This window comes from Nansenia antarctica, assembly GCF_963989245.1.
Source record: "Nansenia antarctica genome assembly, chromosome: 4".
NCBI classification, from domain to species: domain Eukaryota; kingdom Metazoa; phylum Chordata; class Actinopteri; order Argentiniformes; family Microstomatidae; genus Nansenia; species Nansenia antarctica.
This window is the reverse complement of record NC_137689.1, coordinates 31080496-31100868: the sequence shown is the minus strand read 5'-3', so window position 1 is coordinate 31100868 and position 20373 is coordinate 31080496. Positions and strand designations below refer to the sequence as shown.

The window sequence follows — 20373 nt, the reverse complement described above, 5'->3', positions numbered from 1 at the left end:
AACTCTTAACACTCACTTACAGGACTTCTGACACCATGTCGTGTTATTCTATTAAACATACACGTGAGTCCTTCTGTATTTCAATGTAAGTGTCTTTATTTTAACTCGCTCTGTAAGCTCTACAATACCGGTCTCTTGTTGTCTCGTCGTAACCTGCCCACCTGACCTGGGGGGTATTCCATCAACGTCGCTAAAGGAAAATCCTGGCTTATTTTTGATAACTCTCGCGAGACCTATCAGACTATGCCTGGATATTTTTAAGAACTCTCGCGAGATTTATCAGACTAAACCTGGATTTTCCCTTTAGCGATGTTGATGGAATACCCCCCTGATGTCACTACGGTGGCCTGTACACAATAACAATAATACCACAGTTCACATTTAGACCAATCAGGAGCCCTTGTGTCACGTCGTCAACTGAATGTCATTAATCTGATTTTGGATCAGCGGTTAGAGAGAGATGGGCGTGGATTTAGGTGCACTTTTAGTCAACATCCATTATAGCGCTGATCTAGGATCAGATATATTTTAATCAGCTAAAATGTCCAGAACTTTTTTTTTTTTTTTTGAGAATTTTTTTATTATTTTTTTGTTGTGGACTGAATCAATTCGTGGCGGAGGAAATTCCATCGTGGCGGCCCGCCACGATGAAATGCATGTAGAGGAAACACTGGAGTGTTATAGTAGAGAGTGTTACAGTAGAGAGTGTTACAGTAGAGAGTGTTATAGTAGAGTGTGTTACAGTAGAGAGTGTTACAGTAGAGAGTGTTACAGTAGAGTGTTACAGTAGAGAGTGTTACAGCAGAGAGTGTTACAGCAGAGAGTGTTACAGTAGAGTGTTACAGTAGAGTGTTACAGTAGAGTTTTACAGTAGAGAGTGTTACAGTAGAGAGTTTTACAGTAGAGAGTGTTACAGTAGAGTGTTACAGTAGAGAGTGTTACAGTAGAGTGTTACAGCAGAGAGTGTTACAGTAGAGTGTTACAGTAGAGTGTTACAGTAGAGTTTTACAGTAGAGAGTGTTACAGTAGAGAGTTTTACAGTAGAGAGTGTTACAGTAGAGAGTTTTACAGTAGAGAGTGTTACAGTAGAGTGTGTTACAGTAGAGAGTGTTACAGTAGAGAGTGTTACAGCAGAGAGTGTTACAGCAGAGAGTGTTACAGTAGAGTGTTACAGTAGAGAGTGTTACAGTAGAGTGTTACAGTAGAGAGTGTTACAGCAGAGTGTTACAGTAGAGAGTGTTACAGTAGAGAGTGTTACAGTAGAGTGTTACAGTAGAGAGTGTTACAGTAGAGAGTGTTACAGTAGAGTGTGTTACAGTAGAGTGTTACAGTAGAGAGTGTTACAGTAGAGTGTTACAGTAGAGTGTTTTACAGTAGAGTGTTACAGTAGAGTGTGTTACAGTAGAGTGTTACAGTAGAGAGTGTTACAGTAGAGTGTTACAGTAGAGTGTTTTACAGTAGAGTGTTACAGTAGAGTGTTTTACAGTAGAGTGTTACAGTAGAGTGTTTTACAGTAGAGTGTTACAGTAGAGTGTTTTACAGTAGAGTGTTACAGTAGAGAGTGTTACAGTAGAGTGTTAAGCCCAATGCACACGGCGTGTGATTTTGTCGCACGACAACATTCGATTCTCAACCCACACCAATGAATGAATGTGAATGGAGAATCGAATGTTGTCATGCGAGAAAATCGCATCGCACGCTGTGTGCATTGTCTCATTCAAAACAATGGAATCGCATTCGGCGGTGCAACAAAATCAGGGCCTTTACAGTAGAGTGTTACAGCAGAGAGTGTTACAGTAGAGTATGTTACAGTAGAGAGTGTTACAGCAGAGTGTGTTACAGCAGAGTGTTACAGTAGAGAGTGTTACAGTAGAGTGTTTTACAGCAGAGTGTGTTACAGCAGAGTGTTACAGTAGAGAGTGTTACAGTAGAGTGTTTTACAGTAGAGTGTTACAGTAGAGTGTTACAGTAGAGTGTTTTACAGTAGAGTGTTACAGTAGAGTGTTTTACAGTAGAGAGTGTTACAGCAGAGTGTGTTACAGCAGAGTGTTACAGTAGAGAGTGTTACAGCAGAGTGTTACAGTAGAGAGTGTTACAGCAGAGTGTGTTACAGTAGAGAGTGTTACAGCAGAGTGTTACAGTAGAGAGTGTTACAGTAGAGTGTGTTACAGCAGAGTGTTACAGTAGAGAGTGTTACAGTAGAGTGTTACAGTAGAGAGTGTTACAGTAGAGAGTGTTACAGCAGAGAGTGTTACAGTAGAGTGTGTTACAGTAGAGAGTGTTACAGTAGAGAGTGTTACAGTAGAGAGTGTTACAGTAGAGAGTGTTACAGTATAGAGTGTTACAGTAGAGAGTGTTACAGTAGAGAGTGTTACAGTAGAGTGTTACAGTAGACAGTGTTTCCCCTAGGTTTGCTGCCTTGGGGGGGTGGCATGGATGCATATAGCAATTTAGGCCGGTTTTATGACGGTATTGCCAATACTGTTGCTATTTTCAAAAACTGCTGTATAACCGCCCAACCTTAGTGCATACATTTTTCAGTATATATGGTCCCAGCAGGAATCAAACCCACAACCTAAGCATTGTTAGCACCATGCTCTACCAACTGAGCCACAGAGGTTCTTCGTGGCATTGATGCCACAAGATGTTGGAAATATTGCTTTGAAATTGTGGTCCATGATGACATGATTGCATCACGCAATTCCTGCTTCAGGTGCACCTTCAAGCTGTGAATCTCCCGTTCTACCACATCCCAAAGGTGTTCTAGTGGATTCAGATCCAGTGACTGGGAAGGCCACTGAAGAACACTGACTCATCGTCATGTTCTTGAAACCAGTTTGAGATTACTTTTGCTTTGTGACATGCTGCATTATCATGCTGGAAGTAGCCATTAGAAGATAGGTACATTGTGGCCATGAAGGGATGCACATGGTCTGCAACAATACTCAAATAGGCTGTGGTGTTCAAACGATGATTGATTGGTATTAACGAGCCCAAAGTGTGTTAAGAAAACATTCCCCACACCACTATACCACCTGGATGAATGAAGTGTACAGGTGTTCCTAATAAAGTGTACGGTGAGTGTATATGCATTCATCACCATGCCCTGCTCATGTGATATTGGTGCTCTGGGTAATACAACTCAATCAAATAAAAGCAGTTATATACAAATGTTTAAGTGTTTACCAGCCTCCAGCACTATGAGGACAACAGCTGACACTAGATGGAACTGGCCATTTAGAATGTTGTCATAAAATACAGCGAGACTGTTCAGAATACAAAGTATATAAATAATAATTAGAAATATTTGTATGTGGCGTTAGAATTATAAGGTTTTATCCATTTTCTGTCAAAATTTAGTTGTTTACATAATCTGATCCATTAGGTGTTTATTAATGCCTGTGTGGTGTTATTTTTTAAATGTTGACATCTCACAAAACATAATGGAATGTAAAAACGTTGACGCTCAATATCTCTGAACTACCCTAAACGGAGATAGAACCTTATCATTCTAAGCTCACGACATATGTTTCATATCTCTTCTCTCTCTCTGTGTTTCAGGATGTGAGGATCTTCCGAGCCTTCATCCTTGGAGAGCCGGAGCGAGGCCAGAACCAGTACCAGGTTCTGTGTTTCATCACCCGTCTGGACCACCACGAGATCATCCCCACTGAGTCCATGGCCCGGCTGAGACAGGTGTGTGTTTGTGTGGATGGATGCTGTTGCCTTGCTATTCCTTTACTAACTTATTGTCTGTCTGCTGCGTGTTGTGGATATAAGCACATTTCTTGCTCTATTTCTGCTGCTGTTTTTTCCCTGCTTGTTGTTAGCTTGTAGCTTGTGATGCTACTGGATTCTGTGTTGTATTGAATGAATGAATGAATGAATGAATGAATGAATGAATGAATGGACTTTATTGTCATTGCTACAGTACAGGTACCAAACAACGAAATTTAGGAGGGGTGGCTCTGTCAGGGCAAAACCTTCCGCTGGGCAAAAGCTACCGGGGGTGCGGCCTAACGCGTCACGACCAGCTGGCACGCGCACGCGTCACGACCAGCTGGCGAGTGTTTTTGAAACCTCCGTTTTGGCCGCCATTAGCGAAAAGCTTTAATTTGGCTCTACAAGTGTTAATATGTCATTTTATGAAGTTTTAATATGTTTTCAGGCGAGAAAGTAACCATATATATTCACAAAATGTATCCGGTTTATCAAAATAACCCGTTTATATAAAGAAAGAAACGGAGGTCTGATCAGCAGATCATTTCTCATAAAGTTGCAAACGCAACTTGAGCCCTGGACTAAGCATCCTAATATGTCATTTTATGAAGTTTTAATATGTTTTCAGGCGAGAAAGTAACCATATATATTCACAAAATGTATCCGGTTTATCAAAATAACCCGTTTATATATGATCTGACGGTTTTTTCCCCACTTCTGAGAGCAGACGACACATTTGGGTTGTGTCAGCAGATTAACGTAAATGCAAGTGTGCATAGCGCACACACACACACACACACACACACACACACACACACAGAGGAAATCTCTGTTTAAACTGACGGCTGATTTCCGAGAGGACGCCCACGGACAGAAGGTGAACTTGGTAGTCGGAGGTAAGAGAGGCTTTGCTATCCTAGCGGGGAGCTAGCTCGCGGTGTTCGGGTGACAGCCAGGGCGCGTTCGTAAATACGCTCTGGAAATCTGATCAGCACTCACGGAATGCCTCTTGTCCAATCAAATGACTTGGTCCCTTTATGACGTTGAACCCAGTGTGCGCTCCGGGGCTCTCAGAGCGAATTTACGAACGCAGCCTCAAGTTCAATACTCGCGACACACACGGACTGGTCCAGTTTCACTAACCACTGTGTAGAGTAGTAGACGCATCATTTCTACTAACACAGTAATATGACTACATGATCACACTAGTCTAGTCGTGTTTAAGCCCACGTTTCACTTTCTACTCCTAGACACACACTGTCCTAGTCACACACACTCCTAGACACACACTGTCCTAGACACACACACTCCTAGTCACACACACTCCTAGACACACACTGTCCTAGACACACACACTCCTAGTCACTCACACTCCTAGACACACACACTCCTAGACACACACACTCCTAGACACACACTGTCCTAGACACACACACTCCTAGACACACACACTGTCCTAGTCACACACACTGTCCTAGTCACACACACTGTCCTAGACACACACACTCCTAGTCACACACACTCCTAGACACACACTGTCCTAGTCACACACACTGTCCTAGTCACACACACACTGTCCTAGTCACACACTGTCCTAGACACACACTGTCCTAGTCACACACTGTCCTAGACACACACTGTCCTAGTCACACACACTGTCCTAGACACACACACTCCTAGTCACACACACTCCTAGACACACACACTCCTAGTCACACACTGTCCTAGTCACACACACTCCTAGACACACACTGTCCTAGACACACACTGTCCTAGTCACACACTGTCCTAGACACACACTGTCCTAGTCACACACTGTCCTAGACACACACTGTCCTAGTCACACACACTGTCCTAGTCACACACTGTCCTAGTCACACACACTCCTAGTCACACACACTCCTAGACACACACTGTCCTAGACACACACTGTCCTAGTCACACACACTGTCCTAGTCACACACACTCCTAGACACACACACTCCTAGACACACACTGTCCTAGTCACACACTGTCCTAGTCACACACACTCCTAGACACACACTGTCCTAGACACACACTGTCCTAGTCACACACTGTCCTAGTCACACACACTGTCCTAGTCACACACTGTCCTAGTCACACACACTGTCCTAGTCACACACACTCCTAGACACACACACTGTCCTAGTCACACACACTCCTAGACACACACACTGTCCTAGTCACACACTGTCCTAGTCACACACTGTCCTAGTCACACACTGTCCTAGTCACACACATTCTTTTACACAGGCTACACACACAGAGTTCGTCCACAGCGCAGGATTAGCATAGATTATAAACAAACACGCAGGATGAAGCCTGTCTGCTCACACTCAACTTGCCCTAGCACTGCCCAGAGTGTGTACAGTCGGTTAGATTGTTAATGTATCTGTATCTTTGTGTTACACGTTATCAAGGTATAGTAGTAGTAGCCTACTTCTTGCAATACTACTTCTAGATGTGAGTAGAGGATATAACCCAGTACAATATGACATGAGTTGGAAAATGCCAATATCTTTAATAGATGTAACAGTAAGTTGGTAACAAAATAAACTGATTTTACACAGTTGTGTGTCTAGGACAGTGTGTGTGACTAGGACAGTGTGTGTCTAGGACAGTGTGTGTGACTAGGACAGTGTGTGTGACTAGGACAGTGTGTGCCTAGGACAGTGTGTGTCTAGGACAGTGTGTGTCTAGGAGTGTGTGTGACTAGGACAGTGTGTGACTAGGACAGTGTGTGTCTAGGAGTGTGTGTGTCTAGGAGTGTGTGTGACTAGGACAGTGTGTGTGACTAGGACAGTGTGTGTCTAGGACAGTGTGTGTCTAGGAGTGTGTGTGACTAGGACAGTGTGTGACTAGGACAGTGTGTGTGACTAGGACAGTGTGTGTCTAGGACAGTGTGTGACTAGGACAGTGTGTGTCTAGGACAGTGTGTGACTAGGACAGTGTGTGTCTAGGACAGTGTGTGTCTAGGAGTGTGTGTGACTAGGACAGTGTGTGACTAGGAGTGTGTGTGTCTAGGAGTGTGTGTGACTAGGAGTGTGTGTGTCTAGGACAGTGTGTGTGACTAGGACAGTGTGTGTCTAGGACAGTGTGTGACTAGGAGTGTGTGTGTGACTAGGACAGTGTGTGACTAGGAGTGTGTGTGTCTAGGAGTGTGTGTGACTAGGAGTGTGTGTGTCTAGGACAGTGTGTGACTAGGACAGTGTGTGTCTAGGACAGTGTGTGACTAGGACAGTGTGTGTCTAGGACAGTGTGTGACTAGGACAGTGTGTGTGACTAGGACAGTGTGTGTGACTAGGACAGTGTGTGTGACTAGGACAGTGTGTGTCTAGGAGTGTGGGTGACTAGGAGTGTGTGTGTCTAGGACAGTGTGTGTCTAGGAGTGTGTGTGTCTAGGAGTGTGTGTGTCTAGGAGTGTGTGTGACTAGGAGTGTGTGTGTCTAGGACAGTGTGTGTCTAGGAGTGTGTGTGTCTAGGACAGTGTGTGTCTAGGAGTGTGTGTGACTAGGACAGTGTGTGTCTAGGAGTAGAAAGTGAAACGTGGGCTTAAACACGACTAGACTAGTGTGATCATGTAGTCATATTACTGTGTTAGTAGAAATGATGCGTCTACTACTCTACACAGTGGTTAGTGAAACTGGACCAGTCCGTGTGTGTCGCGAGTATTGAACTTGAGGCTGCGTTCGTAAATTCGCTCTGAGAGCCCCGGAGCGCACACTGGGTTCAACGTCATAAAGGGACCAAGTCATTTGATTGGACAAGAGGCATTCCGTGAGTGCTGATCAGATTTCCAGAGCGTATTTACGAACGCGCCCTGGCTGTCACCCGAACACCGCGAGCTAGCTCCCCGCTAGGATAGCAAAGCCTCTCTTACCTCCGACTACCAAGTTCACCTTCTGTCCGTGGGCGTCCTCTCGGAAATCAGCCGTCAGTTTAAACAGAGATTTCCTCTGTGTGTGTGTGTGTGTGTGTGTGTGTGTGTGTGTGTGTGTGTGTGTGTGTGTGTGTGTGTGTGTGTGTGTGTGTGTGTGTGTGTGTGCGCTATGCACACTTGCATTTACGTTAATCTGCTGACACAACCCAAATGTGTCGTCTGCTCTCAGAAGTGGGGAAAAAACCGTCAGATCATATATAAACGGGTTATTTTGATAAACCGGATACATTTTGTGAATATATATGGTTACTTTCTCGCCTGAAAACATATTAAAACTTCATAAAATGACATATTAGGATGCTTAGTCCAGGGCTCAAATTGCGTTTGCAACTTTATGAGAAATGATCTGCTGATCAGACCTCCGTTTCTTTCTTTATATAAACGGGTTATTTTGATAAACCGGATACATTTTGTGAATATATATGGTTACTTTCTCGCCTGAAAACATATTAAAACTTCATAAAATGACATATTAACACTTGTAGAGGCAAATTACAGCTTTTCGCTAATGGGCTGTCAAAACGGAGGTTTCAAAAACACTAGACTGACGAGTCACAGTCGCCAGCTGGTCGTGACGCGTGCGCGTGCCAGCTGGTCGTGACGCGTTAGGCCGCACCCCCGGTAGCTTTTGCCCAGCGGAAGGTTTTGCCCTGACTGCTCCCCTGGTGTTAGGAAAGAAAAAAAAAAAAAAAAACTTTTAGAAAAAGAAGAAATCACAAGAAGGTAAGGAGCTGGTTTACATAAATAAAGGCTATGTACACAATCCACTGTACTATACTGCACAGATAGTCAACTAGGGTTGTCATATTGCACAATAGTATTTTTTCACGTTATTTAAAGTGTCACAGTTTGCAGGCTTGAAATGTACATGTTTGTGCCTCAGCACTACACCTGATTTTTTCAGTCCAGCAGCTGCCATACAATCCGTCCAGACTGTCCAGGGCCCAGAACTTAGGTCTTTGCTGTGTTCAGGGCCTGGACGGCCCTGTGGTAGAAGCAGTTCTTCAGTCTGTTTGTCTTAGCGGCCAGGGTCCTGAACCTCCTTTTCGAGGGCAGCCTGGTAAAGTGTACGTGCCCAGGATGGGTCGGGTCCCTGGAGATCTTTGAGGCCTTCCTGAGACAGCGTGTGTTGTACAGCTCTTCCAGAGAGGGGAGGGGGGCGCCGGTGATCTTCTGTGCTGTTCTCACTACTCTCTGTAGCGCATTTCTCTCCGCTGTTGTGCAGCTGGAGAACCAGTTGCAGATGCCGTAGGTGAGGATGCTCTCCACTGCGCCGCGGTAGAAGGCCACCAGTATCTCCTGCTTGTTGTGTTCCTTCCTGAGGCATCTCAGGGTGTATAGCCGCTGTTGTGCCCTCTTGATGGTGCCTTTTGTGTTGTCCTTCCAGGTCAGGTCATCCCGCATGTGATGTCCCAGGAATCGGAGGGTTGAGACTCTCTCCACGCTCTCTCCGTCGATGAGCAGGGGCTGGATCTCGGACTTTTTCCTCCTGAAGTCTACGATGAATTCCTGGGTCTTTGACTTGTTCAGCAGCAGGTTGTTAACCTTGCACAGCTTGCTCAGTTGCTCTACCTCATCCCTGTACGCCGCCTCGTCCCCCCCCGAGATACATCCCACCACGGTGGTGTCGTCTGCAAACTTTACGATGTAGTTGCTGGGGTGGACGGGGGTGAAGTCGTGGGTGTAGAGGTTGTAGAGGATGGGGCTTAGCACGCAGCCCTGGGGGGACCCAGTGCTGAGGCTGAGGGCTGTGGAGGTGTGGGGGCCCACCCGCACCCTCTGGGGGCGGTCGGTCAGGAAGTCCTTGATCCACGCACATATAGAGTGTGATAGACCCAGGTCTAGTAGTTTGGTCACTAGCCTGTCTGGAAGGATGGTGTTGAAGGCGGAGCTGAAGTCCACGAAGAGCAGTCTCGCGTAGCTGTTTCCCCTCTCCAGGTGGGATAGAGTGGCGTGGAGAGTCGTCGCGATGGCGTCCTCTGTGGACCTGTGGGCTCTGTAGGCGAACTGGTATGGATCCAGGTTGGGCGGGAGGCGTGTGAGTATGTGGGCCCGGACTAGTTTCTCGAAGCACTTCATGATGATTGGTGTGAGTGCCACCGGGCGGTAGTCGTTTAGGCAGCTCACCGTGCTTTTCTTCGGGACTGGGATGATAGTTGAGGTTTTCAGGCAGGGTGGGACGGTGGCCTGGGACAGGGACTGGTTAAAGATGTTGGTGAAAACCCCGGCCAGCTGGTCGGCGCAGTCTCTCAGCACCCGTCCCAGGACGCCATCTGGCCCCGAGGCTTTCCTGGGGTCCACCGCCTTCAGTACGCGTCTCACTTCATGCTCTGTGAGGGTGAGGCTGCTGAGAGCTGGAGAGAGTGGTGTTTGTGTTGCGGTTACCTCCGTTCGCCCCTCGTCGAACCGGGCGTAGAAGGTGTTCAGCTTTCCCGCCAGCAGGGGGTCGTCCTCTGCGGCTGTGAGCCTGTTGGCTCTGAAGTTTGTCATCTGCTGAACCCCCTGCCACATCCGCCTGGAGTCGTTGCTCAGGAGGCATTCCTCAATCTTCTCTCTGTGCTCTGCCTTGGCCGCTTTGATTCCGCGCTTTAGGTTGGCCCTGGTGGAGCTGTACAGCGGTGTGCTCTTCCCTGCGAAGAAGGCGTTGTCCCTCTCGTTGATCAGTTTTTGGACCTTCCCAGTCATCCATGGCTTCGTGTTGGGGTAGACCCGGACCCGTTTGTCCACGGTGACTGAGTTGGTGCAGTTCACTATGTGGTTCAGAACCGACGACGTGTACTGTTCCAGGTCCTCATGCTCATATTCCTGCCATAGGGTGTCATTTAGGCAGATCTGCAGTGGAGCGGACCCTTCTGGCCAGGTTCTGACAGTCTTAGTGGTGATGGGAGCACTTTTCCCCATGGTAGTGTATGCAGGAATCAGGAGGATTGACACATGGTCAGACATGCCTAGATGAGCTAGCGGACTAGCCTTGTAAGCACGTTTGATGTTGGTGTATACCGTATTTTCCGCCCTATAAGGCGCACCGGAGTATAAGGCGCACCTTCAATGAATGGCCTATTTTAGAAATGTTTTCATATACAAGGCGCACCGGCTTATAAGGCGCACTGTCGTTTTTTTTTTTTGACTGGGGTTGCGTTACGCCCAAGCTCCACCTACTGCGTTGCGTCACCTCTCCATCGGTGTTGTGTCAACTTCCCGTTGTCCAAGCTCCACCTGAGCGTTGTCACCATCAACGTTCTACCTGCTCCACTGTCAAAAATATATATTTTTCCACCTCAAGTATCAGCCGTTCGTCATCCATTTTTGCAACAAGCGTCAAGGACCTGCGGTGATTCACAGCTGACTCGCGTGAATAGCAATTCGCAATAGCTGCAACCACGAGATATAGAGTAGTTAGCTACAAGCATTTTCAATCTGCTATTATCTCTATTAGTGGATTAACCGCTGTGGTGATTTAACAGCTGATAAAAATACATCAAGTAGACTACAAACAGAGCAAAACAACACCAGAAAACAACCAATAGGCTATACAATTATAACCAACAACCAATATGTGACAGCTCCTGGTGAAATGTGCAACGTACTTTTTCAGTTTTTACACATGCTTAAACTACAGATTGTAAGCTTTCAAATGATGTGTCATACATTCAAACCAGAGAAAGATTGAACACGACAGGCGTATTTGAATGTTGGTTCATCTCAAACACTGAATGGGAGAAAAGTGAATCTGACCAAACCACAACAAACGCTGCTAGCGGCTAACAGCTAACAAAACACATCGCTACGAAGGTCTAAACTGTATTTTAATAACATGACAACATACTGGGAGAACATCGACATGCTAAAAACACATAACTACACATAACTAGATGAACACACAGTTCTTGCTTTTGAACACGAGCTAAAACGAAAGTATGTTTACAAATCAACCCTCCCTTACCGGTAGCCTCCGGCAAACGAGAATAATGAATCCAATACACAAATGATAAGTGTTTAGTGATCGTTAAACTGTTGTTTATTATATCGAGTGGGTACTTTAAAACTTCAAGTTGAAAGCACCAAGAATCTCACTTTGTTCCCTCGGAAACTCTGTTTAGTCTTCTTTACTTGGGGTCTTGTGGTGTGGGACTGTGAGTAAGCACAACACCGGTGTTTACTGATTACCGTAATGCTGCAAGCGGTGTGAGTGTCCGAATTGAACAGTTGGGTGAGTACGGCATCCATTCAGAGCACATGATAGAATAACAATAGCATTCGCGGAGATTCCAAGATGGCGGCCGTCGTTTACTGATTACCGTAATGCTGCAAGCGGTGCGGCTTTGTAGTTTACCAGTCGTACTGAAACATTTTATTATTATTAAAAAAAAAATATTGGTCATGTAATTTTTACATTTTGATCCATATATAAGGCGCACCGGGTTATAAGGCGCACTGTCGGGTTTTTTTTTTTTTTGGGACTTTTAAGTGCGCCTTATAGGGCGGAAAATACGGTACCTTGTCCAGTGTTTTTTCTCCTCTCGTTGCACATTTCACATGCTGATAGAACTTGGGTAGTACTGCCTTCAGGTCGACATGATTGAAATCCCCCGCTATGATGTGAATAGCCTGTGGATCAGTGCTTTGTTGGCCACTGATGACTTCATATAGTCGCGCCAATGCTAGGCTGCTGTCTGCGCTAGGCGCTATGTACACACATGTTATTAGCACCGCGTTAAACTCCCTCGGGAGGTATGTGGGTCGGCATTTAACAGTCAAGTATTCCAGGTCTGGGGAGCAGTGGCTACTTACAGTTTTCGTGTTTAAGCACCAGCTATCCTTCGTCGATATTATGATCCCACCTCCTCTTGACTTGCCGCTAAGCTCCGTTCGGTCAGCGCGATGTAGCGTGCGCCCCTCCAAGCTAACAGCTGCGTCCACAATGTTGTCATTTAGCCAGGTTTCGGTCAGAATAATCACACAGCTATCCCCTACGACAGGGGTCGGCAATAGGCGGCCCGTGGGCCATTGCTGGCCCGTGGGCCATTGCTGGCCCGTCACCAATAATATTTGGCCCAGCAGATTATTTTGAGAATCCACTTTTTTAATATATTTTTTTCATTTATTTTTTACAATATCGGACCGACAGTCCAACACCGCGCCTATAATGTCCGAATAGAGAATCTACCTCCACCTGAATAATGCGTATTGTACTTGTATCCATGTTGAGAGTGAATGACACAGGGACAGACAATCAGGCAGCGGGGTGCACCGAAGCGCACTGACGCTGAACCCCTCATAGTGAATCATAAGTAGGTGGACAAGGCGTGGTGCTGAAATAGCCAACATGCGGTGTGTGGTTTGAAAAAAATAACATCAGCTCATTAAATCATTCAAACGTAATGTTTACGTATGTGACTGCAACACACATATGAACAGTAACAAAGCAAATTCTGTTTAATTTTCTGAAAAACATTGACAACAAAATCGGCGCAAAGTGGTGGTAGGCCTATGCTCCTGAAACGACAGAGCAAACGCGCTATTAGGGATAATAAGTACAATGAGCCATTCATTCAAAATATACAAAATACAATTAGGTTATTAAATACAATAACGACAGGCTTGGTACTCACTTAATGTGAAAAGTGGCATCTCCCATCGGTCACTATTTGCTTGATATCTGGTGATATTGACGTCACTTTAATCCGCAGGCAGTTTATTTTTATTTTTATGCATCAATCGATTCCTCTCGTGCGTCTTTATCACATTCATTGACGAAAAGGACGACTTGTATAGAAAGGGAACATCGTGAGCACGGAAGATGTGAGTCTCACAACGGCTCTGCATTGATGAAACCAGGTAGGATGAACGTATAGTTCGCTGTCCATTCCTCTTTAAATGCCCTGTTTCCACCGTCAACTTTCCTCTTTAGACCTTTGGAGAGTAACATGATGTTTCTCTTGCTAGCAGGTTAACTGTTTAGCTAACTTCACCCGGCACGCAAACAACCAATCCAATAATAAATAATGTGACCTTGTCTGGGAGGAGGGGGGAATAATTCAGAATAAAACGATGTTAAATAATTATTAGAATAAGTTAGGCTGCGATACATCGTCAGTCCACATATTTATTATTCAAAACTATGGAAAAGGGTGAAACTACGTTTCAACGTTGTTGAGAATCACAACACAAACTTGCTAGTCAAGCCTAATACTGCAACGTAATGGATTGGACTGCTACCTAGTTAACTAGAACACTACTTTACATTGTTAGCAGGCTCACAAAACAAGCTGTGTTAGTTGACTAGCGATGTGTACATTTTTCGAAAGAAAAGTCAAAGCATTAGAACGTGTCACATTTTTTAACAATCAATTACTTAAATTAGCCTTTGATTATGTTCTGGCCCGCCATCTAGTGGCTCAAAAAAAAATGTTTATCCTGTATTGCTCCAGAAACTCCGCCGTAACTATCTTGTCGTTTTGCGTGCCGACTTCTAATAAGTCGAGCCTGCTGTAGGTACTATTTACACAACTGTTCCCTATAAGTACTAAAATAAAAGTGTACATACAAATGTACTTAAAAACACAAAGAAACACCAGTGTGGAAGCCACTCCAGCTGCAGCGTCTAAGCGCGCGGCCATCTTGGACTACTAAAAGGTAAAAAGTATTGCCTGCTGCTGCTTGTTTGCTAAGTTGCCTAGTAGTATTAGTATTTGTCATTGTTGTGTGTGTACATCCATTATTATCATTGTGAGTGTGTTGGATAAGTGATATCTGTATTTTTAACTTTAACACGTTAACACCATTTGTTCTTATTGACTTGCTTTGTTAAATAAAGGTAAAAACTTTTTTTAAACATTCAGTCCTGCCGTTCTGATCCTCTGTGTCGTCAAAGACCAAATTGCAAAGCTTTTTATTTTCACTTCCAGTAGAATGTAAACTACACACTAAACTACGCTGCATAAGCTTGGGGTACAGCTTTGGGTAATGTACACATAGGGTTAGGGTTGCAAAATTCCCGGTATGCATATGTTACACAACGCCTTATCTTAGCTGTTTGAAAAGATATCCTGAAAAGGTTTCAGCTTGAACCGGATATAAGTTCAACAAACAGCACAGCTCTATTAGAACATACGCTATACCAGATACTAAAACTTCCAGACTTTAATTTCCTGGACGGGTTCTCTGACATAGAACCATGCCATTGTACAAGTATCCTGACGCAATACCTTCAAACACAATGAATATGTGTTAAAAACAATCCTCAAGTTTTAACTCTATAACGCCTGAACCATGAAGTGATTGCAGGAAAATGCTATTTTTTTGAATTCTTTCAATTTGGACATTTAGAAACTTTTTTTTATAAAAAATGTTCTGGATTTTCATGAATGGGTTAACATAGGACCGAGGACCTGCAGTACCACATTTGATACACACTTTCTGACGTGATTTTTACTATAAAATACATCATGAAATAAGTAATTATGAGATGCTTCAAACAAGTAGATACTCATGTTGGATATCAGTAAGACATGTAATATTCTTACCTTAACCGTTGCTAAAATAGCAATGAATGGGGACAGAAAACATTCTGGGCTTGTTTACCATTTTCAAACCATTTTTTATCATATGCATTGCATCATGAAAATGCGCAGCTGATCCTGGAAACGATGTTGAATGGAATTAGATGGCAGAATAGGTATCTATTCTCCCATCTGGTGGAATTTCGCGGTACTGCTGTTCACCCATTTTGAGGTCCGAAAAACCTGTCCAAAAAATGTATCACGTATGATATGTGCAGCGTTATAGGATTAAAAGCTAAGCTGCTCTGTGTTCCAGAAAAACCCTCATCTGGTGCGCAGTGCGGAGGAGAAGCGTGAGGTAGAGCACCTCCACATGGACGTGGCCGTCAACCTGACTCAGGCAGGGCAGCTCAACACACACATCCATAACGTGTGTAAGGAGGCCCATGACGGGGTTTATACCAGAAGGGCTGACGTCAAGCACTGGCTGGATAAGGGTGAGTATGGGTATTGTGTGGACGCCCACTATTGTTGACAGGAGTCTGAGTGGGGTGGTTAAACGAATTCAACAATGAATTCTAGCCCTTAGCATGACTTTTTTCAGCCATCCATGTCATGAGATATCATTCACGGCTGTGGGTTTCTGCTCCATTGCTTAGAGAACACAGTATGTCCTGTACATCTTTATGGACACATTTCAGTACTGTATACTTAAGCAATATCACACAAGAGGGAGTGCTGTTATACTGAATATCGGCACGGCTGTGATTCGGTTGTTCAAAGCCCAAACCTCCTAGAAGCTCATGCTGTTTCCTGTCCCCAGGTAAGGAGGCCTCTGTGTTTGAGAGCCTGCCTCAGGTGGACCGCCCGGGCCTGCAGCGCTGCCCCTCCACTCAGGACCTGTGGCAGCCCTGTGTCTGCAGCTACCCTCTCCGCCTGGAGTGGCTCCCCTGCCTGCTCAAATACTGCCGCAGGGGCGCCGCCGGGAAAGCCAACCCTTACAAGTGTGGCATCAGGAGCTGCAGCAAGGGCTACCGCTTTGACTTCTACGTCCCCCACAGACAGCTCTGCCCCTGGGACGAGGACACTTGAGACTCTGTGTCACTTTTTGGTTTCTTCGTTAAGGAGACAGCTATGTTCAGACAGCTAGCATTGAGACGTAGCGAACGGCTTGTGACGGAGCTGGCCTGCCCGTCTGCCCCACCATGGAGTATATTACTTCTGTTACATTGTTGGCCCAATTTGTGTTTGGACAGAGAACAGTTGTTCCTCTTATTCAACAAAGGCATTTGGATTGAACCTCCCAGTATGTCCTGTCATCCAGTGTAATTGATCACTTGTAGGAGTCCTTCCTACAGTTGTGTGTCTTTATCAAGGTTAAACAAGTATTGTACTTAAACAGATGAAGAAAGTGCCTAGACCATACCAGAGATGCCCATACTACATTTATACATCGATGCCTTGATTTTGCCATATGCTCTTCGTTGCCTGTTTGTGTGCTGGAAAATGTCCGCGGTGAAACTTTGAATGGTTTGTTGGCTCAGTTCCTTTTCCCCCCACTAATAATTGATTTGTACTTCATGTGAAATGAAGCCTGTGAGTGATATTCTGTGTCAAAAAGAAATGTGGGGCTTTGATCAGTTCTGTTCTAAAATATGTTCACTTTCTTACTTTGAATTGTAGGGACCATTGATATCATGTCATTGATATCATCATTGGCTGACTGGTCGGGTTTTGCCATTGCTGTGTTGCCTCGCCTCTACCTTGCAACTTCAAATGCAGAAAGTCAAGTTTATATGCATACGGAATTAAGTTCTTAGAGATATAAACTATTGTACTCTCTTGGTTAGAGATTTTTTAATTTAACCTTTATTTATCCAAGGTAGTCTCATTGAGATCAAATCTCTTTTTCACTTTAATATCAATGACTCTTTTTCTTTTACGATGTTGTTAAATTCATCAGGTAACAAACTGCCCTTTCCTGTGTAAGTCTTATAAATAACCCCTCTGTGAACATACAGCTTTTTCTCAGGTTTACCATGTTATGATAGTCTGAAGAAATAAACCTTCTGTAGTATAATGTGCTCTTTATATTTATTCATTTTCAAAATGTCATATCCAAAGTGCCAGTGTTTAAGCTCAGACTAGGTTGTTCTGCTCTGTGTCTGTGTTACTTGTTCATAGCATAGCCCATCCACTTCATTTGAGGAAGGAGAACTCTCACTGAAAACTGCATTTGATCTTTAATTTAATCATGTGAGAGTTATGCCTAAATGCCATGTACAGGAATGGCCTAAATGTATTTACCATTGTGTTTTGTACAGTAAAAAAATGTTTGTCTTTTGGGAAATTCTCATACCACTATTGGTTGATGATAAGTGCCTTAACTTTTCACTGTGTTTGACTGTAAAGTAACGATTAATAAAGACAGCAGTTGAAGCCCAGCAATGGTCTGTCCATGTTTTGACTAAATAAAGGCCTAACCTTCCGTTGTATGTCCCCTCTGTTGAGTCTTATTCCCCCTTGTAGTTTTAGTAGAACTATCACAACAAAACTACACATCCCTGCTTCACAGACAGCAGGAAAATATGTACAGTACTATAAAAAAAATGAATGTACTGTTTTCCAGGAGTTGTCTTTGCCTTGCTTTGAATTTAATACCAATTACTTCAATTTCGAGACGTGAATCAGAAGTGCTTTTGCCAGCATTCTTGATATGGGGTTGATATCCATTTCCAGTATGACGTTGTGTACTTGAACTGTGTTACCCACACCAGTCTGAAGGTCGTTGGTTCGATTCCCGCCTCAGGAGGGAACTGGATGTGAGTTGGTGACTGGGAGGGTTGCTGCCATCATATCTAACCTGCCACTGCCGCTGTGGCCCCAAGGCAATGAACCCCTAACTGCATACATTTCCTTGTCTCAGTACTTACTAATGATTAATTTGACTTTTTATTAAAGAAAACATGTATTACATAAACCAAACAAACCTTAATTTCAAACAACCTATGTACTATAAAGTAATATGTTATGTACACTTTTAAACTCATGAACAATAGAGGATCATAGAGGTAGCTAGCTCTTGCTTTCGTCTTACACTGCACAGTTTAAATATCCTGCTACAAAGTGCTTTCACAGACCATAATACAGGACCAGGGGCCTTGACTTTCACGTAAGCACATTTTTCTAAACGGACATAAGCATTATTTATAAAACGAGCTGCGCTGGTTTAACATTGCGTATGTGCTTCCTTCTATAAATACAATATACTTTTAAATTGAACGCAGATGAATAGCGGCTCAATTATAGCGGCTGAATTAAGCCAAGTGCTATATAATATAGGGTAAGCGTTCGTCTGGAAGCAGGAGAGGGCAGAGACGGGTGATTTAACGTTTGATCATGACAACTAACCAGGCAAATGCTTATACTCAATTGGTAAAAGAAAATCAGGGGAGGTGGTGGATTTTATCATATGAGGACAATTTTAGCATCCCTTCAGCGTCAGTGACTTCGTAACTTGGTAAAAATGTCATTGCATGTGTGCGTGCCCCCTCGCCCACAGTATTTTTACTCAATATGCGCAAAACTAAATGTTGAAATAGCAGTAATACCACGTTCATTGATAAAAATGACATAAGGTATGGAAAGGGGGGATGACAGTGTTAGAAGGGGGATGATTTTGACCGTTTTTATTTCAGGGGGGATCTCTTCCCCCATCAACTTGAGTGCTGCTTATACTGTAATAATATAATGGTCTTATTCTTATCAGGTGAAAAGAATAATCCAGTATAATTTAGCGCGTTGCCGGGCAAGGTCCGTTGTGGAGCGCACTAGGCATGTTGAAGGGGAGATTGACAGCTCCGGAGGGATATAAAGAAAGACTGAAATACAATCATAAACATCAGTTCCCTTTAAATCTTGAATTAAACTCATTTTCTCAGCTGATAACGACATCGTTAATTTTATTATAAGCCACATTCACTTCGCATGAATTACATATAGTAGGCCTATAGGCAGTGCGGCTCACATGCCTGTAATAACTCTGCATAACCAGTATGTAATGTGCGTACACAAGGTCAATACCCGACGTAGAGCTACGATCGTTTCCACGGTCAAATCGACTCACGTTGAAATTGTATAAATCACTACGTTGGCGTGGTTTTCTACGTACGACACGGGTAAGACCAAATTTGATCCAAAGTACTTTCTATAAATGAGGCCCCAGTTCTGCGTTCATTCATCTTAAATCAGATGAATTCTCCTGTTTTGGTGATGGCTGGCAAAAAGTTTGATAAACTTGTTCATGTCAGAGATGACTTCTAGCCTCGATGCTGAGAACGTCTGCTGTCGGTCATCGTTGTGCGTAAGCCACGCCCCAAAATAGGAATTGTCCAATCATATCACAGCAAAAGTCACGACAGGCAGAAAACTCGGACAAACAAGTCGCTAAATTTGATGGTGAAAAGCTTCTAGACTAAATATTCTTGTCATCTTTAAAAAACATGTCTATTACTTGCTGTGGTAAATCAGAAATTTGCTAACTCCCACCGCCATTGTAAGTCATTGAATGTCATTCAGTCACGGTCGGTCAGTCAGTCACTGTCAGTGAAGCGTTGTTTGTTAGTCCGAGTTTTCGTAGGGGGCGTGGCTTAGCGATAGTCCATTGGTAGTCAGTATTACAACTTGTTCCATGTAAATGCTAGACCGTCATAATGCTGTGTAAAGCCCAATTTGCACGGGACTAGTATTATCTGGGGACCTCTGGTAATAGGCTAGGTGCACAATCTCCACTACTTCCTGAAAGGCACCTTGTATGAACATATCCTGTCTCACTCTATTGGTTTAATTGATTAATCAGCTGTGCACTGTGTGTTCCAACAGTTTACCGCACAGCTGATTAATCAAGCCAAAATAAAAGCAATGTGTATTACATTTGAGCGCAGCGTATTCCATTCGGTCATGAGTGTATTCCATTGAGCATGTGTATTACATTTGGTCACGAGTGTATTCCATTGTGCATGTGTATTACATTTGAGCGCAGCGTATTCCATTCGGTCATGAGTGTATTCCATTCGAGTGTCGGTGTACTCATTTGCATTGCTTTTCGATATCCCATGTAAATCCGATGTAATTTGCATTGTATTCCATTCCGATGTAGGTATTATGGCACCTACATCGGAATGGAATACA

At 44.0% G+C, this 20373-nt stretch overlaps 1 protein-coding gene across 1 annotated transcript in view; it reads left to right on the top strand.

Moving 5' to 3' along the window:
- The window catches only part of oafb (OAF homolog b), a 28863-nt gene extending 11198 nt beyond the window's left edge, over positions 1 to 17665 (top strand). Inside the window, exons 2-4 of the mRNA XM_080528269.1 lie at positions 3562 to 3696; positions 15500 to 15680; positions 16007 to 17665. Of these exons, the coding sequence (XP_080384395.1) occupies positions 3562 to 3696; positions 15500 to 15680; positions 16007 to 16275 (585 nt within the window). The 3' untranslated portion in view covers positions 16276 to 17665. The remainder of the gene's footprint in view (positions 1 to 3561; positions 3697 to 15499; positions 15681 to 16006) is intronic.
- The last annotated feature ends 2708 nt before the right edge of the window (positions 17666 to 20373 follow it).